General features: G+C 42.9%; 1 protein-coding gene across 4 annotated transcripts in view; it reads left to right on the top strand.

The window, feature by feature from the left end:
* The window catches only part of mtmr4 (myotubularin related protein 4), a 44018-nt gene that overhangs the window by 10984 nt on the left and 9854 nt on the right, over positions 1–23180 (top strand). For 3 of the 4 annotated variants that reach the window (XM_037119390.1, XM_037119391.1, XM_037119392.1), the window contains 7 exons: positions 11600–11689; positions 16578–16694; positions 18345–18427; positions 20521–20687; positions 20792–20888; positions 22429–22542; positions 22642–22835. In XM_037119390.1, coding sequence (XP_036975285.1) covers positions 11600–11689; positions 16578–16694; positions 18345–18427; positions 20521–20687; positions 20792–20888; positions 22429–22542; positions 22642–22835 — 862 coding nt within the window. Of the gene's footprint in view, positions 1–1995; positions 2041–11599; positions 11690–16577; positions 16695–18344; positions 18428–20520; positions 20688–20791; positions 20889–22428; positions 22543–22641; positions 22836–23180 lie in introns of those variants that run through there. The other variant, XM_037119389.1, reaches the window with a different exon arrangement.

Genomic DNA, 23180 nt, shown 5'->3' with positions numbered 1-23180 from the left:
TAAACCTTTATCCATTCTGGAGTATTTTTACAGGGGAGGGGGGGTCCTGTATTTGAAGAGAAATGTATTTGCATCTTTATTCTTCCCAACACTTATTAAAACAATGTGTGAAGAGATTTCATCAAAATGTATTGTATGGGTGCACCTACATTGTGAGCTGGTGCACCTAAATGGAAAAAGGTAGGCGCACCAGTGCAACCGGTTTGAAAAGTTACTCACTTAAGAGATACAACACTCAAATTATTCTGGTCACATTGTAGCTAATAGCACAGAGCAGCTTCCTTGTGGTGATGATAAAATGTACTACCTGCTGCTAATAATAACAATAGCAGTATGTATTCAGTCCTTTTTAGCCTGGAGTTGGATTACTTGCCTACTTCTACCAGTGCAGCCTGTATCACAGCTCTCCAACAGGCTTTTATTTCTGGCACTGGCAGTCATGAAGAAGTCTGAATGTGAAACGTCTTTCTCTGAGCCAGATTCAAATCGTCAGGCTTCTGATACATCTTATACTGGGGTCAAATGGAAAAGCATACTTGTTTTGGAAGCTTGTTTTACATTGATTAATTACAATCACCTCAACCCCCTGTTCAAAATTCATCCTGTTCAAATGAAGCACCACCATGTCCAATTTACAATAGAGCCCCTCCCTCAGTAAAATTAATCATATTTTTTAATAGTGCCATGCTGTGCATCAAGCCTATGCTGTGTGTACTATGCTATACGTGTTACGTAATGTGGGGTCATACAGCTGAAGGCAAGTGGCTGTCACGACTCTGCCAGGGAGGAGGCTGTGGTAAGAAGGGGGGAGGGGGGAAGGGCTGTGGGCCCCCCCCCCCCCCCATAGCATGCGTCATGCTGTGTACACCATATACGTCCAGTGACCTTCGCTGACTTTATCGCGGAAAAGGTGCTGTAGCTGAATGCACTGCACTTGTATTGGACCGTACCAAAGAAGAAACTCAGAGACACAGGGAAGGAAGAATTTGTGTATACTGCTGTGTCACTGAGGATCTCTGCATAGACTCTCTCTCCTCAGCACCCTCCCTCCCTCTGTCCTCTGCCACACATTTCTCTCCTGCACTAGATCAATTGCTGCCAGTGCAACGGTTTTGTGATGGGACACTGTCCAACCACTGGATTGGGTGTCTCTCTGCTCCGTCTGTGTGTATGAGTGTGCTTCAGGTTGTGTTATGTGCTCAGCTCGTGCAGCATGTGTGCATGGGAAAGAGCCACGGTACACTGCGGTTGATGTCAGATGGTGCATGCATGGCAGTCGAAGCGTCTTCTGGATGCCGGCGGTACGCTCACAGTTTTACCGCCTTGTTGCTGAGGGAGAAGCATATTTATTAGGAGATGTCGGTGAAGGGTGAACAAGGAGGGAGTGGGGGAGGAGTGCGAGATGAGAGGGAGACAGGGGGAGAAATGTGAGCATGTGAATGTGAGAGAGGGAGGTGGATGCGCATGCAGAGGGGGTGGAGCTTAGCATCAGGCAGTTCCCTCTGTCTTCCTTTCTCTCCTGCTCTCCCTTCTCGCAGTTTCCCCCATCCATTCGCTACAGTCGGGAAGGTACATCCGCAGTCAGTTCATCACTTTTGCTTTTCTCCTCAGTACTAACTCGGCTGATCGCACGGACTGCTGCTCTTGTTTGCATCTTTATGGACTATTCTGCCTGTCTCAGCAGTGCAACAGGGGCTCTCTTCAGACACCAGCGTGCTCTCATCCCACTCTGGGAGCGGTGGGGGGGGGGGTGGGGTGGGTTCCTGAATGAGAGCCGGGACTAGCGTGTCGTCCCACAGCACCTCTTGAGAAGGGGGGGGACGTGCAAAAGGTGGGAGGGCGGCAGAGGAGCTGCAGGCAGAGGGGTTCGGAGTGGACGAGGGGTGGAGAGGCTCCGGCTGGGAGAAGAATGGTTATGCCGGCTCCTCGTGCTCTGGTCGTGCTGCTGCTCTACAGGCTGCGTGTCATTCAGGCACAGCCCTGCCTCTCCTCGACATGAGCCTCGCAGGAAGGGTGTCCTGCTCCATGCTCAACTGCTTCGTAAGTCCACAGGCTTTTATTTTGGATGTTCGTTTTTGTTTGCAAGTCTGGTTTGTGATGGGTGTGTATGAGAGCCCTCCCCAACTCGCCTGCTTGTGTGTGCCTGCCGGCCTATCGGAGGGGGGGTGGGGGGTGGGGGGGTGTTGGTCGATACACGTGAGCGCTGCGGTTCTTAGCAAGGAACCAACCGAGTCCACACTTCACAAACAAATTATTGGATTACCTCAGTGTCTTCTCATGCATGTGATGATGAAATGCTACTTTATTACTCTCATCACTCACCTCTGTCGCATGGAGGGCTTTGCGCTGCCGGTATGTTGATTGGCAGGGAGGGGAGAGGGGCCCTGTCAGGAGTGAAGCGTGTAAAATGTGAGTGCTGCTGAGAGGGAACACATTGTGCAGTCGCTGATCCAGCCTTAGTGCCGTGAAGTGTGTTCACTGCAGTGGAGGGTGTGCATTTAGCAGTTTGTTGTGTTGAGAGGTACAGGAGATATGGATCAATGACTGATGGCGTACAGGTGTTTCTATCACTTGACATCTTGACAGAGAGTGGTGAAAAGGTTAGGTCTAGGAACAACAGTGGGTGGTTTTAGCCTCATGTCCCTTATCTTTTATTTGGTGATCGTTCATAGAATAACACCTGGCCTTTCAGTGAGGTCCACTGGCTGGCCCAAGTAATACCTAACTTTGAGGAAATATATTTTGTAACTAAGCATTAGATTGTTTAACATTCACCTGCAAGCCCTCCCATATCATTGGTCCATTAAATATAATATTGGAGAAAACTTTTGGGGAGGTTTTTTGTCTTTATGTTGATGAAGGTTCTCTGTCATCCAGGTTATTGATAAGCACTGTATTGTAGGCAACTGGTCTGTATTGTAGGCAACTGGACTTGTTTCAGTTTCAAGACATTTCACCTCTCATCCAAGAGGCTTCTTCAATTCGTAACTGGAGTGACAGAGTTGTTAGGGCCACTTGTGTTTTGTTGACCCAACTGGCCTTCATGTGGGTTGCTAGGGCTAGGTGAGCCTAGGTGTGAATGGTTGTTAACCTGTCTGGTGAGGGTGCATTGTAGGTGGGTGATAAGTAATGTTGTAGCTAAATGCTAATCACACCTGATCATAATGACTATGCTAACGTGCTGGTGTAGCAGGTTTATCAGATTGACCACATTATTTTAGCATGCTTACATTTGCTATTTAGCATGACTACAAAGTACAGCTGATGTTGATGGAAGCATTAGACTAATCTAAACTTAAGCCTGGTGATGCCACTAGATTGAACTTTAGCCATGAATACCACAGCAATCCATCCAGTAGTTGTTGAGATATTGTACTCAAAACAGCAAATAGCAATACGTGGTACACCTAATGGGAATCAGTAAAAAATTATACTAGTAAAATAGAAAATAAAAATGAAATGTAAAGTAGAAATCAGCATATTGTGCCTCATGTCAAAGATTCAGTGCTTAAGGCCCCCACACTCAGCCCACTACCACACTCAAACCAACGGTCAGCTGCCTTTATCCGACCACTCCGTTGCCTCTCGTCTGATCCGTTCGGCAGAAAAGTTGCATTGAAACATACCGCCTCGAGGGCTGCCAATTACACAGTAGCGTGTACGTTTTACACTTGCGCGAGATGCACTAAGTCTCCTTAACATCGGGTGGCACTAGTCCCGTGCCAGTAATCCAAAACATGAAAACAGGAAATGACGTACACCATAGAGTTTAGCGGTGCACACAGAATTCCTCCCCTCCCACACACCACGCTGATTCGCTAGCACGTCTCCAATCAGAATGATCCTACAGTTTGCAGACAAACAATCAGAGTATCCAATGGCTCAGACAGCCAACAGCCAACCCTCTTAGACTTTGTAAGTTGAATCGGAGCAGACGCTGTCCACACGGTTCCAAAAGCTTCCAACGCAGCTGAAAACAACGAACAGATTTGTTCCCGAACTCGTCCGAGTCTCCCCAAACGCTTCAGATAGCCAACAGTTGGCCTGGTGTGTTCCAGGCTTCAGACCTACTGTAATGAGACAGCATCGATTGATTCCTTGCATTTCAGCATAAGCACATTATCATGCTAACAATCAGCAACACACAAATGCTGGGAAAGCTCTCATTAATTTCCAGTACTGCTTCTTCCATGGAAAGTAGTGGTTGTAAAGTTACCATCAAAAGTGCAGCTGCTGGTTCCTCTTCACTTTCTTTGTTACCAGACATGGCCGGCCTTTACACAATTTATGATCTCTCTTTTATATGTCTGTGGTGCAGCTGAGTCGGCAGTTCCTCTTCTGCGTCACTGTCTGTATAATTTAGTATCCACGTAACTGTCACTTTAGTGGACCACAGCTCTGTCAGTCTTCTCCTGTGAAAGACGGCTGCAGCCTTGTGCTGACTTTAATCTTCACAATAATTGTTGTGATGTGGAAGACAAACATCTCCAGTTACTGTTCTTTCTGTCTCCAATATATCATGTTTATCTCCCTCTGCAATATGTTGTCTGCACCAAATGGAACTATAAAAAGCGTAATTGAATTGGTCAAGATTTTTCCATGACTCAGATTTTATTATTTCCATTATCTAAATGAATTAAGGATGTAAGTACAGCCAAAAGCTTCTGGGGATATGCTTTGGGCTCTATACATTTATGCACCCTCTCTGGTAACAGTGATGATCCTGGAATTGGGTCTCACCACTCTGCCTAACACCTTGTCAATATTACACCTAAGAACTACACTGAAGGTGACACAGTCAATGTGTCACGAGACTGAGGGAGATTGAGGACAAAATGCATCAATAGGTTACAGAGCGGGTTGTACTTTTAACTAAGAAGAATTGTTTTTAAAGGAGCTATACCGGCTGGCCGGTATGGCCTTAAAATAGTATCGCAATATATTTAGCAACAATATTTTGGGGGCTGACAACAACATAGCGGATTGGTTGTGTATGAAGTCACCCAGTTATTCACTACCCACTAACTTGGGAGTCCTTTTATGCAGGACATTATAGTGACCTCATCAGTGAAATGAATAAACACTTTTAGACATCAATTTGTATTTTTTTTTCCTTTCGGCACAATGCAAGATGGTATGTAATGCTTGGTTAGTGACTATGGTTGAATGCTTCTTTTCACAATGCATTGTGGGATACTTTAAGCCAACTCTATAGGGTATAACTAAACATTTGGTCGATATATGCAAGCTGTTGGCATAAAGAATCAGCAAACTCTCAAAATATCAAGAAGTAGAATACTTTTACCTCAGTTTTGCAATCTAAACAAAAAATAGAACAGTCACTACCTGAATTTAAGTTTCTCTATTTTACTGAACTGAGACGAGCTTAACATAAAACACACTTCATTCACACTTGATATAAACTAAATAAAAGTCAATAAGAGTCTGGTTTTCTCTCCACAAGCATCTCTGGTTTGTTCGAAATAAATCCTGGATTTATTAGAAAGATGTGAAATTATTCCAGTTCTACATGCTGTTTTCACCTGCTGCTAAAGTCTAACACTTTGCTCCCACTGCATGCCTCTCCTGTACCAGCCCCCCATGTCTTGTCATCCTGGGAGTCATAGTCCTGATCAGAGAAGCTGTTAATTGCCTCTGTACTGTATCCCCTATCTTCAAACTGACGGTCTTGGAGGCTATGTTCAGTCTGAGTTAGGTGTCCTGCCGTGTTCACTCTAAGGCTGCCAAGTCCAGTTGAGCTAAGCCCTGGCACCCGTGGTGACTTGCCCTGTGATCCGATATCTCAGTCCAGGTAAACTCTAGGGCCACTGACTTCATGGCTAACTAAGCCAACAGCTAATTAGCTTATAATTGCAAGCTACAGCCAAGGATAGCTAGCAATAGCAGCAGTTGTCACCTTCGAATTTTGGCCGTATTCTACAAATAACACCTTTGAACCTGCAGTATGGAACTATTGTCCCTCCCATTTGGCAGTGAGAGTAATTACCTGAACACTGTTGATGTGTTTACGACGCGATAGGCTCCGCCATACTCCTAATTACTGTAGCCTACTCCATTGCCATGATTGCTTCCCCCTTCAGCCCTGGCAAACCAGCCTTTGCTGGTTGACGTCAAAGGCATTGCAAATACTGTGTGGGGAGGGCCCCACATACTCCATGTTTATAAAAACCCAGGTGAAATACAGACATGTTAACCTGACGTTGATTGGCTTAATCACCATTGTGTGAATTTGTTTTGCTTGGGCTTGAATTTTTATGTATATGCTAAATTCCTAAATTCCTCCACTGCAGGTTTAGATAAGAAAGTAGTTGGCATTTTGTCAGTATTCCTGCATGCCAATGCAGAAACTTCTCCATGTTACTCCAACTTTGCATGTTTTAGATGAATTATGCTTACTTATAGAAGTAAGTACTCTGCCCCTGCATTTCCCTCAGCTGTTCAAGTAGAGCTCAGTTATAAGGCTAAAATGGGAATGATCATTTAGAACACGGCAGTCCATGAAATATTAAGATAGTTGGACAGAGGACAGGGAGAAGGAAAAGTATTTTTGAAAAGATTCGTCATACTCTGCCATCTTTTGATCTTGACCTATTACTCAGCGTTCCTAACTAAAAGAATGTTTTTGTCTTAGTGGTTTTTCATTTCATATTTACTGATTTTCATTCTGTCCTGTCCTTCCATCCTCTGTTTCCATCCACCCTCCTCCTCCTCTTACAACCTGACCTCATTTGGGGTCATTCTTTATATTTCCGGTGAAAGACTTTTCAGAATAGCACACTTAAAAGCAGACATACAAGCACATGTTCCCCACATATTTAGGAGGTCACCTCTGCATCATGTAGTGGTTCTCTAATCTGCACAACTCTAGGACAAAGCCCCAGTCAGATTAAGTAAATAATCTGGTGAGTAAAGACAGCAAATTGTTTCCAAAAGCTTTGGAGAGAAAGGGACTCTGCCTCTAAAACGAGGTTGTTGTATCCATGGTAACCAGACACTTATTCATGAGGGCTGTGCTAGAGTCTTTTTCAATCCCTCCACCTTTTCTACCTGCCTGATTTGTTCATTTTTCCATTCACACACATGCAGAAATGTCTGGAAGTCAGTTTTTCACCCACACTTTCCTCAGACAATTAAAGTAAGTTAAAAACAAGGTCTCCACATCACACTGTGAACCTGCAAAGTCAGGGCTTTCTAGTTAGCTAGCTAATATTAACAATATTATTGCATTACATGTCATAAACACACTACATGTGTTTTCCGCTCTGACATTAATATTTGAGAAATGTGTTGAGGCGTATGTGTGTATGCACGCATGCCTGTCAGCTCCAGTCTTTTGATTGCTTGTTGGACAAAGGTGGGGGAGGGTGCGGAGGCTCGCAGCAGTGACGAAGCAAAAACGTGTCGGGCACAGGACAAGCTGTGCTCCATCTTTGTGAGTCGGTTAGAAGTGAGAGCATTTTCTCTTTCCTTTTTTAATCTTCTGTAAGCTGATTGTCTGGTTGTGGTTGCACTGAAAAGGACCAGAAATTATGGAAACAGAGGCCTTATTGCTTGTGTTTGTTTGGAAATGCAATGACAGGGATTTATGCCCTGGCCTGATCAATTGTATTCAGCCATGCGATGGGACGTAAGCTGAAGTATCAAGGTTGTCTGCAGGAAAGGTTTTAGTAGCTGCAAGTCTATCTCAGAACGCTGCTACGCTTATGTCTGTGCATGAATGCAGCAGAGTCTGTTTTACTGTCCTTGACAGTTTCGGTTCTTTCATTGTTTCTTTAAAATACCCCAGAAATTGTGATTTATGCGAAATTGGCATTAGCACCATTGCATCATTATAAGCCAATATGTGTGTATAGTCTGTGTCATGGATTTATGGAGCATATACAACATCTACACAACTTTTAGTCAGCAGTTCTTTTGCCTTTTAAAGTACACTGTGTTCCTCTCAGAGGAGTGCAATGTCAGGGTGCTCCATAACAGAACTGAATAAACAGTGCCAAGTATCCAGTAGTAATGCAGCACAAGACATGCAGGAACCAAGAGTGTGTGCATGCATGTGTGTATGTGTGCTTCAAGTTTGAATGCATGATCCTCTCAACTGATTAGCATTGAATTTCTCTGGGGGAGGTCCTATAACCATAGCTTTTCCAGTAATTTATGACCGCTATCCGGCAGGCCAGGGTACACTTTATTCCCTTTAAAAAAATAAAAAGGCAGAGGAGTCTGTGCCAGGCTGGTGGCTTAGACTGCCCAGCAACAGTGTGTGATATCAGTCTATAATGACATGACCCTCGCAGGATGCCAATGACTGATGGCCACTGTCATGGTCCACTCATTCTCAGGTGAAGTTAAGTACAACTGATGATGCACAGCTGCCTCATCAGTCTGGACGCCGAAGGCTGTTGCAGGTCAGGGGTCAAGAGATTAGTGGGGTTGCATTGCAGAGGGATTTGAGAAGTTCAGCCTAGGTTACCCGTTTAAAATTGAGGCTCGCCGTGTTGACTGGAGTGTCTGTTTCTCAGAGAGACACTCTTGTTTGAGTTTTAAAAACAGTATTTTACAGTGAGTTCTGGTGGGATGCTCAATAGCTTTGTTCTTGTTATACTGCGTTCACATCATATCATTTGGTCTGTAATTACATGCAGCTAATTGGGGAATAAGGACAAGCGATGTCCTCTGAATGGAGTCTGATGTCCACAGTGAAACATGTTCATGGATAATGAAATTGTAGTTGTTTTTGGTGGTTTCCGAACTGGAGGCAGTGTGTTCCGTGTTTACGTTAGTCTTTGAGTTGTTATTCAGAGATATTAGGAACTTGTGACAACAACAATATCTCCCACTTGGGGAAGAACTGAAAATTGTGAACAACTGGTTAGCACCATTGCTGGCAGCTGAATGTCATTAAAAATTCAGTATTGTCACTCTAATTTTAAAGGAGTTCAACAAATTTGCTTCTTTACTGCCGCAAATATGTGATGCACCTCAATCACAAAATGTAGGCTACTTATCTGGTGTAATACAATGCTAGGAGTGGGGCTAACCATCTTTGATGTGATTAATATAAGCAATAATGGAATATTATACCAAGGAGAAGCTTCCACCTCACCTTCACCTCAAAGTGTGTCTATTGTGGAGGTGGAAACGCAGCTTTAGCATGAACATAAAGGCATCATTTAGAGTTAATGGAGCCCACAGTAATACCAAAATGCACTTAACATTAGAGCATCTCTCATGAATTCCAGACATCTCAGTTTGGCAGAGCCTTGACAGCCACCTCCATAACACTGTCATTCATTACAACGGATGGCATAGAAGTAACACATAGAGTGGAAATGTGTACAGAATTATCCCATTAATCTGTGCCTCATACAGATATTCCATACCCATAGTAAGCCTTCACTACAAACTCTGTAATGGGAGAGGATTGTCCCCGAGGTCCCCTAAGACCAGGGCACCTGTACTCTGTGTACTTGCTATTGGAACCACTGATTATTTTAATTATTGATTGATCAATTGTATTTTATATGTTGTCAGAGCCAAAGATGATGTCTTCAGATTCCTTGTTTTGTCAAAAACCCAAAGATACTAACTTTACAGTCATGGGTGACAAAGAAAAGCATCATATCCTCGCATTTAAAAAACAAAAACAAAAACTTTTTGAATAGATAAACCCATTTCAGCTTGTCAGCCCCTTCGGTTGGCAGAAACAGACTGATTTATTATTTAACTTAAGCAGAACTATTAATTATATTATATATTGACCTAAAATAAAACATTCAAAGACCTGTGCTTCTCCTGTTTCCTTGTTGTTGATGTACACTGTTTTTTCCACCGGCAACAAAGCTCTTGTGTGACAGAAGCTGAAATAAGATGCTTCAGCCATCCTACGGCTATGATCTCCATGCCACTGAAATCAGATGGTGACACGTTTGTGACTTGTAGAGGAGGGGTTATCCCTGTAGGAACACTATCTCCATCTGTTACCAACGGGTGGTAGGTTTAATCACCGACTTGGACCTTTGCGTGACAGATGTAATGACTGTAAACATGGCATGAGGTCGGCATGGTGAGACATTAGGGGGTTTCCTACTATCCTTTATCACATTTTTGCTCTGTTGTTTGTCCTGAGACACAAGTCTTCTATTAGCAAGAGACCAACCTCAGTCAGTAGATGTAGTCAACTGGGAAAAAGAGAGAGAGAAGGAGACACGTGACTGACTACATTTTGCCTCCCTCTGGTCTCCTCTTCAGGACTCTGTCGTTGTTTTCATTAATGAACCGCATTGACATACGGCCATACTCAGATGGAGAAGCCAAATCCAGCAGAGTAGCAATGTTAGCAGTGTTCAGGCAGCCAGAAACCTAACCGGGTTCATCCTAAAGCACTGAGGTGACCCAGCCGCCATATAGATGACACAGAAAGGCTGGATGTGGAGGTGCCATGCAGACTATTACAAAGCTGGACGTTGTTAATGAGAAGCTCTGCCTCATGTATGTTCAACTTAATGTTCCACATAAACATCACATTTCAGTATAAATGCATTTTATGGGTATGCTTTGTTAATGAGTGAAAAATATTTTTTTTACCACTAGGTAAAAGAGAGTGTCAAGCAAGGCCACATTTCCACTTTCATCATCTGATCGCTTTGTTCCCTTTGTGCCCAGTGATTGAAGTGTGACCTACATGTAATGAAAGTGTTTGCTCAGTGTATGAGGGGGGCACTGGCACTGTAAGCTTGGGACAGGTTTGACTGTCCTCTTTGTTCCTCTCTCACTCTGATCTCTGCTGCTTCTTGAGGTGTTGCAGTCTAATTTTAGCAAGCCATTTATTAGAACTAGATAAGACTGCATTTGGATGTTAAATTTATCAGCAACCTTGAAAACGTAACATTTAATTAGTTTACTGAGGCCTCCTGCTCGGTCATAGAATCATTCAGTTATTGGGTATCGAGGTGACCTTTGCAAAGACTTGTTCAGAAGAGTCAATGTCAGAGCATGACTCATGAAAAACTGCTCAAGTGTGTAAAATAAGCCTCCGTGTCTTTGTTTGCTTAAGACTGTAACCTCCAGTCACAAGGTCTACAGCTTTTTGGTATCTGATGCCCAGTGCCTACCAGCACTACTACCAGCACAGAGCCAAAACAAACAGAAAATAAAGCTAAAAGTGGCATTCTTCCTTCATCATTAATATTAATCACCCAGGGGAATTGCTGTTTAGGATTGAGTGGTAAACATTTAAAAAATAAGTAAGTCACGTGTGCCCTATTTAGAGATAATTTCGGATCTCTCATAGTCAATGTTTAATCTCCTACGTGACACCTGTGAGTTAGCTGATGGGGATTGTGAAATTCCACCTGGCATGTATCACATCAGAGGCAAACCGACCTGATAAATGCCCACTATGAAGTAAGAATACAGAGGGTATTGACTTTTGAGACTTTTTTAAAGTTTTTTTCATGATTTGATGTTTCTATTATTTAACTGTATTGGGCCACAAGTTATTATGTGGTCCTTTTTGAAAAAATAAGTTCCTAATGATTACAGTCTGATGCCCTGACCATCTTGTGTTTGTGTCTGACAGGGTGAAGAAGGGCCTCCCAGTCTGGAGTATATCAAGGCCAAGGACCTGTTCCCCCAGAAGGAGCTGGTGAAGGAGGATGAAAGCCTTCAGGTAAGCCAAACAGTTTTCATCAACCCCTGAGAGCCACTGCTCCAGAGCAGCACCCCGTCTGCTCTGACACCTACCTACATGCCTGGTAAAAAGACCCAGTGTGGCATTTCTAGAATATGGCATCATCTTCTATCCTGGCTCCTTGTGTGGCACCAGAGAGCTCCTCTAAAACACCCTCATGAAACTTGTGCAGTCACTAGGAAGAGTGTGACTGCCAAGATATCACTGCAAGAGTCGCCACTCAGCAGGATAGACGCCAGGCACAGAGGGAGAGACGATGACACGGGCCTTGGAGAGGCATTTGAATGCAGCTCACTCTACAGTTAAGGCATCATACTCGAGACAAATCTTCTTCAGTATTTACTTAGAAAAAAAAAAAGATGAATCAGTCCACCATTTTAGGAAAACACATACAGTGCATATAAAGAAAGTTTAGAAAACAGGAAGATAAAATGATGACAAAGTGTTATGTACAGTGGTTGACATCCTGCTTTAGGTTCTGCAGGATTTTTGTATTCATTTAACTGTGGTCTTCAGACAGATTATTATATCACTGTGATAAGATTTCTTTAAGGTTTCTTAATCAGCTCTCACATACCTAATTCAAATGTGTATACCCCTCAAATTCCCGACACTTCTCTGCCAGAAAGTAAGAGAATGTACTTAATACACATAAAACTACTAGTCCTTCATTCGGAGTGCATTCGCTAACCATAAACTTTACCAAACCATATAACCTGAGCATTTGCTCAATGTCGCATCAAAAATAACTCGCAGTGAATTGGGCAGTCCTTTTTGAAGTGTTTATTTTATTAAGGTTCATCTCTATTGCAGCACTGTATCCTACCCTGTCCCACAAAATAAAAGCAGGAATCAGTGCAGTGGATAAAGAGCAGGGCAGATAAAAAGCATTTAGGCAAGTGAAGTGAGAGAGATTCATAAGTCTATTCCACAATGAAGATGCCAGTCGCGATTTGTGATGGGCAACTTGCACCATGCCTTCCGTGGTGGAGAGGCTGTGCTCTCTGGCTGTCTGATGGTTAATGGAGCTGAGCATCATGTGTCTGGAGAACTGGACAAAGGGAAGGAGGGATTTGGCCAGTATCTGCTATATCTGTTTTTCTGGTTATCAATTGGAGCATTTTTCCTCTTGGGCTGCAATTAACCTCAGAGCTAACAACAATGGTTATGCATCAAGGGCCTGGTAGATTTCTTAATTTTTTTGTAAGTAGATTAAGGAGGCTAGAAGGGATCTGTACCTTGTTGTTTCTGTACAAAAACCCTATTCTCATTTATTTGCATTCATACATGCAGCCACACATTGTGTCTCTGCTTTGCTTTGGCAGGCACTCCTGTGATAGTTTACACTGACAGCTGATGTCTCTTACCACATCAATCCCACAGGCAAATGACGGGCATTCCCTTAGCCCGCTGTATTTAGTACCCTACTGCCTTCACTACTGTGTGCCTGTGTGCAAGCTGCGGTGCATGCTTGCAGTTGTATGTGCACACGTGCCTGTCCTCACAGGCAGGCTGCTTGAACCGGAAGTCACGACTCACAAGTCAGAGTGTTATTCATGGGTCTCTCCCTCTCTATCTCTATCTTTCTCTCTGTCTCCCTCTGTCTGTCTCTTTCTTTCTTTCTTTCTTTCTTTCTTTCTTTCTTTCTTTCTTTCACTCTCCCTTTCTCTCTCTCTCCCCCCTCCCCCATAATATTTCTGCTGCTTTAGGCTTGGTGGAGGAAACGTGACACAGTATCTTCTGCTGCACTTGCTGCCTGTCAGTGACTCATGCACCTACTTTGGGAGCACTGCTTGTTTAACGCAGCTCCCAGTCTGCACAGCATGTTAACTATGGCACTCTCTTCAGGACATGTAAGCTTTCTTGTACAGCCAGGCAGCACACTCACACTCACTGCATGTTCTCATTTCAGCCATTTCTGCTGCTGTGGATGCAGTAATTAATGCAAATTGCCCACATCCCCTGACTCATGATGAATGCAGAAATACTTGGATAAGGCTTTTTCTTTTTCTCCTTTTTTATGTAGTAAAACTGCATCTGAAGCGTTTTTTTTTTTTTTTAGCTTTCTTCTCCTGCCAGTCGTTATAAAGTTACAGATTTGATCCGTTTCGGATAGTAGATATTCCACTTTTTAGTAGTCCTAGTGCACAGTGCCAGGGGGCCGGCAGCCTATATATGGCTCCGTTGGTGTCTGAGCACAGAGTACTGCGTGCTCCATTTCCCAGGTTAAGCTGTACCCTTCCCTCATCACGCTTCCTGACCCGGCTCACGCACACATTTTCAGTCAGAGATGAGCAACAGCAGGTGCAGTAATAACCGCCAGGGGTTTAATTTTTTTCTTCTTCTTTTTTTAAACGTAGCTCTCTGGACCAACAATCTGATGCACTTGACCTCTTGCCAATCGACTGTATTTCAAGAATAGTTTGTTTTCCATTTATTATAAGTATTGTTTTTCTTCGTGACAGTAAAATGTAAGCTGACTGAGTGGCCGCTGACTTGTGTTTACGGATCTGTCGATCACATCCAGCTCATGTGCTTGCTGCACTAACTAAGGCTGTGCTTTTAACCGTGGTGACTAATGTTGTTTCAAGTAAGCCTGATTTTCTGACATCTTACCATAATCCCCCATCTGCCCCGCTACATGTCCTCTTTTTACATGCACCAGTGGGTCCTCCTCTGCGTGACTCAGCAGTGCATGCTAATGCAGGATGAGGTAATGTTGTCTCTAAGCAACACTGTTGTCCACACTACCAGCAGGGAAACAACGAGACCTGAGTTGCAATTCGTGGTCCCCAATGACTATGATTGTGTTAAAGCAGGCAGAACTAACATCACACAGAAAGTGATGAGTAAGAGAGGTGTGAGGAGTTCACGTAAATGGGGACTAAATTAGCATAAAAGGAGCCCCAATTTGTCAGATAAGAGAGAGTGATGTCTGAGCTGTAATATATCTCCCAACAGTCTTCACTGCTTCACATTATAGAGTTTTACGCCAGGTGATTGGTTGATATATTCTGTGTACGTAATGTTGTAGCTTAAATCCTCCAGATCAACAGCAGCCGTGAAAGGTGGTGTAGGTCATCATGGTTAAATCCCTTGGAAAAGCAGCTACAGTAAACCGTACAGTAACAATTACCAGAGTGGTCTGAAAGTAGTTGGATGCTTCCATTTTTATTCAATTTGAGGTATTGTTTAGAAGTTGGCAACCATAGCTGTGGGTCTCTTCCAGGTGATTGGCTTTTAAAGCTAATGCCCTGCCTCAGAGTGAAACTAAAAAATGTTTTCTATTAGCCTCTGTTGGGAACCAATTATCTTAATGTAGGGGTCTCGTAGCAGCCAAAACCTGGCCTCGGCTGTGCCTGTAATAAAATGGGCACGAGGAAGTATGTTAATGGACAGTTTGGGATCCCTGACTGTTCCGTCAGCATTGGAGCAGACAGTCTCCCTCCCAGTCCTGCCTCTTGTCTGCCTGCCTGTTCATTCAGACTCACCAACAAGCCCTCTGAGCTCACAAAGGTCCTTCTGTAAGTCTTCTATGTGCTAATTGGACATCTACACATGCACGCTGTTTCCCACATGTGCCCCCCCCCCTTTTGTCATTTCTGTAATGTCTCTCTGTCCACAATCCCTACGAGTTTAGCTCTTAAGCAGGCTGGTGCGGGGATGAACTTGGGGCTGTTTGTTATGTTTAGTGCTGGGTATTGTTGCCAGATTTTAATACCAGTGCAGTATTTTACTTGAGTTTCATTAAGTAAACCAGAATGACACATTCAATACTTCCCTTTGAGGAATATCAACATGTTTTTTTTCTTGCAAAACCTTTTTCTGTTTAAGAAAATCCAATGCATCAGTGTTCAATTTTGTCTTGGTACAAAGCAGCTGTACAAGATTTTGCTATGATTCAATGCCATCTTGAGTAAGCAAAATTATTATTTAAAATCAGAAAATATCTAATCAAAGAAGCAAACAGGACTAAGAAACTGACTTTTTTGCTAGAAATGGTGCCGTAGGGATGCTGATATCAGACACTTTGGAAGTAAGCTCTTTGGTCTACCACTGTGATCCAGACTTGTGTGTGATCCAGACTCGCATATCTTAATAACTATTTGATATTTTATTTGTGCAGACATTCATGCCATCATCTAACTCTATATCTAGCCTATCAACTGGTCAGAGTTTTGTTTTGCACCTGGAGGTTTGAAGTGGATCATTTGGGTCTTCTATCTTGGATGGTGGGGCCTCCATAAATCAGACTTGTTCCAGCAAAAGCTTGATCGGATTGGGATCTGGGGAATTTGGAGGCCTGGTTGACAACTTGGGCTCTTTGTAGTGTTCCCTGAGCCCTTCCTGAGCAGTTTTGGTGTTGTGTCAGGGTGCATTGTCCTGCTGGGGGGGGAGCAGCAGCACTGCCATCAGGGAGTCCCATTGCTATGAGGGGGTGTACTGTAGATTACACATTTTTGTCTGAAGGGGGACTTCAGCTCTATCATCAGGCAGAAATCTTAACCTATCCAATACCTTGATTTATAACTAAATACCTTTGTCATTAACATCACCTGTACTTTGGGTGAATGCTAATTAGCAGATGTTAGCATACTAAGATAGTGAACATACATACTAAACATTAACATGGTAGCATTGTCAGGCTGAACTTTTAGCTCAAGATCCTTCTGCCTAAGTAATGTGTGACAGATTATCTGTCACGACCTCAGACTGTGTCAGTGTGGATGTTATGATTTAAGTCCCAGACATAATAAACTAGACACACTACTGCGTGTACTAGACACAATAAAGCCTATAAACAAGTGTTGGTGTCTTGTTTATGCTGCTTAAACTTAAACAATCTGGTTGTTTTGTGTCTCCACAGGTGCCATTCCCAGTTCTTCAGGGGGAAGGGGTGGAATATCTTGGTCATGCCGATGAAGCCATCATCGCCATCTCTAACTACCGGCTCCACATCAAGTTCAAGGACTCTGTCATCAATGTGAGTGCAAGTCATAGACTGTAAACACACGGAAGAAGCACAGAAGTAGGATTTCACTGCAGCCCAAATGGCATGAGTGTCAGTGTGATCTCTACTGCTGCCATGCCATTACAGGAGCCAACAGCAGGAGAGAGGAGGATATAATGTGTAGTTTGGACGCACATAGGCTTTTTCCTTTTCCCCCATATAAATTTTATAAACACATAATTGTGCTAACGAGGCAAATAAACCCACAGCTATTTTACATAAGGTACCCGTAAAGCGTTTTTCATAATATCCCAGTGCAGTTGGCACAGACCCGATTGTACCAGGATTGTACCACAGGAGCGGCGGGCCCTCTGATCTCCAGTCAGGGGAGGTTTAATGTGACATCTAGGCTCCAAAGGCCCGGCCCCCACTGGCACTGATGTCCACTAGTTCGCTCCTGCTGACGTCAGGAACTTGCTCAAAGACAAACAGGCCAATTGTTTGCATTCACTGGCAGCGAAATTCCTCCTTCTACCCAAATCCCTGTCATCTTTTCCAGAAGTCGGATCCTTCAGGAAAAGATGACATGGCTTTGAAAATGAGGAGGAGGTGAGGGTAGATCAGCAGGAGGTTCAGAGTGCTTCTTCACCTTGGCATACTTTAGCAGGAGAGAGTCAGACAAATGCACAGTTCAAAGGTCACCACCCAACAGTCCCTAGTGAACTGGTTTCCTACTGGACAGAGTCCTGCACTGACCCCAACAGCACAGATGAGCTCTGTATGAACGGCAACAAGCCATAACCTCTCCTCCACACCCCCCTTCACAGCCCCTCCCCTTACTTCTAAGCTGTTTTCTTGCCCTTTGCTCCTGTCTGTGTTTGTCTTTCTCTCCATGATTTCCATTCAGCTTGATCGTGTGTTGCAAGTAGCACACTCCGTGATCCACTTGGTTATCCTTCATCTTTCAACCTCTTTGATGTTTTCTTTCCTGTTAACTCTTCATTTCCTTTTGTCTCCTGAATTTCTTTTGGTTTAATATTTATTTTTTTTTCCATTTCCTCCTGTCGTGTGTCCTCCCTCCTTCTTCTCTGTGTGTGTGCTCCATGGTGTCACTGTGTTATAGACATACCCAGGTGTGGACAATGAGATATCTGTGAGTACCATATGATAAATCACCACCCTCTGCCACAGTCTAGACAGCTTTGTCTGTAAGCTCTTCTACACTTGAAACGATTACAGTGTGCTAGGGACAATTGTAATGTTCGTCGGAAGCACTCTGCAAAATAACAGAGTTAATAGATAAACAAGCACTGTAATTGGCAATAAGGCATAAAATAGTATCTTCTCATTCGTTATAAGATGCACAATGAAGGTTTGACCAAAAACGACGCCGTGTGGGTGACTGTTATAAATCTTCGTTAACGCATCAGTTCACAGGATAACCTGAAAGCTTAGAAAGCAGAAACAGTCAATAGACTGCGGTTTGGTATCATAACGAAATTTAAAATATGCTGCAGAGGCTTTTTTCTCCTCTGCAGTGAGGTTATAGCTGAACTGTGTGTATCTAGCCTGGATTCAGTCTGTACTAGACCAGAGGGTGGTAACCTCTTTGCAGATGTGCTGTCTGCCGTGTGAGCCGGCCACGAGGCTGATCATCTCGCACGTTTCTGTCTCCCCCTACAGGTGCCTCTCAGGCTGATAGAGAGTGTGGAGAGCAGAGATATGTTCCAGCTGCACATCATCTGCAAAGACTCCAAAGTTGTGAGGTAAGGAGAGCAGCTCAGTCACTCACACACCTAAGACATCATATTAACTCTGCAGGTGCATTCATGCCATAATTGAGCAGAGTAAATGCAGAACAGTAGCCATTTGAATGAATAATACAGTAGGTCATGTCTGTCTGGCAGCGAGGAGGGAATTTATATCACACTCTACCACGCAAAATTGCAAATCAATATTTCCAGGTTTAAAAATAGCAGCTACAACTCTCACAGTACTTATAATTATGTTAATATGATTCTAGCACTGTTGTAGATCCTCCATCATTCCCTCCTCTTCTCATGAATTACTTAATGACATTAATGATTATGGAGATTGTGTTTTGTGTCCTCACAGTTAAGGGTTATCCACACACACACACACACACACACACACACACACATGGAAATACGGTACTCTCATGCTTAGAGTTGTCGTTAATAGCAGCTTTGAGTTTGGACAGTTTTTTTTTTTTATGCATTTCTACTCTCTGTAAATGATTCCTATTTTGGTTTGCATTTGCATTAGTATGACAACAGACTTCATGTTAATTTAATGGATTAGTTAATCAACAGAAATGTAATTTGCAACAATTACTTTCTTTAATTGATTGGGTTTTTTTTTTTACTGTAAGTCATTTATCTTTAAAAACATTAAACAGGTACTAGAATCAGCCCCTTACATATGAGACTTTTCGAAGTCGACTCAGTAAGGACGTTTCAGAATGTTTGAATCTCATTCCCAACTCGTCACATACTGATGCTTTGGGACTCGAGGTTTGGTCACCATCCCGAAGCATCAGTATATGACTTTTCTACGAAGTGGATCTCACCATGAGCGTTTATATAGTAAACACGCAAACAGTAGATACAATCTGTGCCTCTCCTGCTGTGTCTTGTTCCCTCCAGTGGCTGAATGATAATAATGAATATACTTTATTCTTATTAGTTGTAGTAGTTGGGTTAATAGTAATTTAAAGTTTAGAACTCAACACAATATGATGTTCCCGAGGCAGCCAACAGGGATCATTTTTCCGTACCTACCTAAGGGCAGAGCTGCGAGAGGATGTGTGCGGTTATATGACAGATAGACACAGGCTCACTGTAGATGTAGCCTGTTGCTTCACTGTTTTGTTTTATTTGTTTGAAGCTGATATGTGCTAATGCTGATGTGTTTATTAAATCCTATTAAATGCTTAAGTAGCTGTGTACTATTCATGATTCTTATTATGATCTTTTTGGAGAAAAACTGTTAGCTCAAAGAAGCCAATACAAATTGCAAAAATGTAACCTGGCTATTCGTTTGTTTTGTTTTTTTATTAAAGTTATATTAATATCTATAAGGCTGTGGGCTACAGGCTTCATATGTAGTAGGCTTAGAGCTGAACGTTCTGTTCAAAGTACAGATTATTGCCCCTCTTCCAAGTAATCTTGCCACCTGCCCTCATCTGCAATACGTTTTTTATATATTGTGAGAATTTCAGTATATCACTTATGATATGTGTTGAAGAGCAAATACATGCTGTAGTTCTGTTGCTTCAATGTATTATGTCGTACGTTTTTGTGCAGAATCTGTTGTATTGGAAACTGAATGAAATAAGAAATACAGAGAGAGGTGTCACATTTATTGTTATTTTGGCTAAGTGTTAAGTGGTCATAGTGTTCTGTGTAGCATTTATTGAGTTGGAGCTGCTGTATTTGATGATATCATTTAATTTCTGAGCATCTAGTCATTTGCCAAGACAGGCATATATAGACAGATGGCAAATATATACTAACACTAAACATGCTTACACTTGTTTAAACACACTGTTCGATTAAAAAAAGGCCTGTTTTATTTCCTGAGTCATCTGTCCATGGACAGCTGTAAAGTTCAAAACCAGTGGAGCTTTGAGATTCTCAGCAGCAGATGTGCCAACAGCATACTGGTTCCTCATCATTAAGCAGCCAAATCATTGCTCCTGTTTAAAGGCTGAAAATAACTGAACATCTGAAGAAATTAGCTCTTCTCTCCCAGTCCCACATGCATATGAAAATGTTACGAGATATTTTGCTGTTGGATGTTTCTAATCTTTCTCATTTTCACATTTTGTCCTCTACAGATGCCACTTTGCAACGTTCAAGCAATGCCAGGAGTGGGTCAAACGCCTGAACCGGTCCATAGCTCACCCGTCCAGACTTGAAGACCTGTTCGCCCTGGCCTATCATGCTTGGTGTCTGGGAGGCAGCGCTGATGATGAAGACCAGCACGTTCATCTCTGTCGCCCAGGTTAAACACACATAACAGTTAAATCTGAACTTTACACAAACGTTTGGAACAATCAGGCTATATAATATTGATATTCCTAAGAAAATGTTCTCCTCTTTGTGCAGGTGATCACGTGCGTCAGAGAATGGAAATGGAGGTGAAGAGGATGGGCTTCGACACACAGAATGTCTGGAGAGTGTCGGACATAAACTGCAACTTCAAGTATGTCACAGACGCTTTACCATAAATAGCATGACGTCTCTGTTGTGACAGATAGCTTCACAAGACTGAAGCTATAAAGAGTCATCAAGGCTGTTGAGAGAGTGAATGATGAGTGACGGTGTTTCAGAGAGCTTTATGAGAGCCGTGACAGAGTTAAGGATGAGGCTGGACCAGAGACACTGTAACCACGAAGTCGCCAAAGTGAACAGATTGTGTGACTAACAGCTTGTGTGTGTGTTGGCATGTGTCAACACTGTGTGTCAGAAATCTGTCGGGGAATGGGAGTTTTGAATGTGTGCTAAAGTTTGGGGGAAGAGCAAGATTACACTGAACATATAGAAATCATGACTTGTGTGTTATTTTAGATGTCTATCAGGAATAAACATCCATAAATCCACTAGTTCTCTTCAATATTATAGTAATCCAGTGATAGGTGTTTGTGTATATATATGGGTACTCTACAAATGGGAAATGCTAATCAAAAATTTGTCATGGTCTTGATTATGATAAATTTCCAAAATGTTACCAAACGCAGGCAAAAGAAAATGGGGCTAACAGCTAGCATAACACTTCCTGTTGACATCACCCAATGCATTATGAGAGATGTAGATCCAAAATGTAGAGCATGAAGGAAGACTACGAATAATCATAGGAAATACAAAATTCTTTAATATTAACTTTTTACGTGTTGCATAACACCTGTTCAGGATGTTTAATACTGAAAAGATAGATTTGTAGTGGACTATTCCTTTAAATACCTTACATAACATGGTTCAGTGTTAATACTTGCCTGCCTTCGTCTCATCTGACCTCTCAGGCCTGCAGCACTCCCATCAACTCCAGTCTTTAACACACACAAATAAATAACATCGTAGCATTTACTCAAGCAGAAATATTTTGTGTATGTGCGTGTGTTTGTGTGTGAGTGTATGTTTGTGTACGTGCATTGTTTGACTTTTCCGTCTCCTGTACAGTCAGAGTAAATAAATGCTACAAAATAAAGGTCAGTCTGCTCGGAGGGCCCACGAGAGTGCATCCTGCTGAGGGAGACAGACACACAGGACAACCGGCTAATTAAACAAGCCGCAGCCTGCTGAGGCCCATGACTCAGCACAGTATTTCACTTTCCCTCTCTCTGTCTCTCACACACACACACTGCCTCTGTCTCCCCCTCCTTTCTCAGACAGTCAGCAGGTGAATAGAAATGGAAGAAAGTATCATGGGAGAGGAGGAGGAGGAGGAGGAGGGTAGAGGCAGATGGAGTCAGATGGAGTCAGGCAGTATCACTCTGTGATTTGTTCTCAGCCTGAGCTGAGAGTTCTTGATGCTGCAGTGACCCTGAAAACCAGAACACTCATGTGTGTCAAAGAATGTTGTTTGCTGCACCTCAAAGCGCTGTTTTCGTCTTGGTTTGTTTTGTTTTTCTCAATGACAGACTTACCTCAAGTCAGCCTTCATGTACTGGTTGTATAATGTTTGCAGTAACATAAACTACATTTTATAAAAAAAAAAAAATAATGTGTGTTGTTCTTGTCCTCAGGCTGTGCTCCAGCTACCCACAGAAGCTTTTGGTTCCAATATGGATCACTGACAAGGAGCTGGAGAGCGTGGCTTCTTTCCGATCCTGGAAGAGGATCCCAGTGGTGGTCTACAGGTCGGTTCACTGACACACTATCAAATATTTACACCATTTTGTTTCCTTTTCCTTCAGATCTCTATTTATGTTTACTGACTCAATAACCTTGACCTCCAGGCACCAGAAAAATGGGGCAGTGATCGCCCGTTGCAGCCAGCCTGAGATCAGCTGGTGGGGCTGGAGGAACACGGACGACGAGTACCTGGTGACATCCATCGCCAAGGCATGTCAGATGGGTACCAAGGGCACCTGTGGAGCGCCAGCCTGCCGACAACGCGGGGAAGCTCCCGACTCCTGCGACAGTGATTTTGGTAAATAGTTGTTTGACTTACTGTATGAATGCAGATTCATGTATGCAGTGTTGCAGCACTGATTTCCATTATTAACATCTCCCATTAATTGTCCTTACTTCCAAAGTGAATGCTTAATATAACAGCCAAGCAAGACACTGTTTTTAATGGTGCCTGCATACATTAAGCTGGTTCAGCAAATACATTACTAACAATTTGTAGTGAATTAAGCAGCATTTAATCTAATTTGCAGTAAACTCCTTTTCCTGAATTGTTTACAAGCTCCCTTTTTTTTTTTTTTTTTTTCCCAGAAAAGGGCATGCAGTATCCGTTCATGTTACTGATGATTTTCAGACTTGGCAAAGA

This window comes from Acanthopagrus latus, chromosome 13 (assembly GCF_904848185.1).
Source record: "Acanthopagrus latus isolate v.2019 chromosome 13, fAcaLat1.1, whole genome shotgun sequence".
NCBI lineage: Eukaryota > Metazoa > Chordata > Actinopteri > Spariformes > Sparidae > Acanthopagrus > Acanthopagrus latus.
Note: the sequence above shows the minus strand (reverse complement) of the source record. Positions and strands in the feature narration are given on the sequence as shown.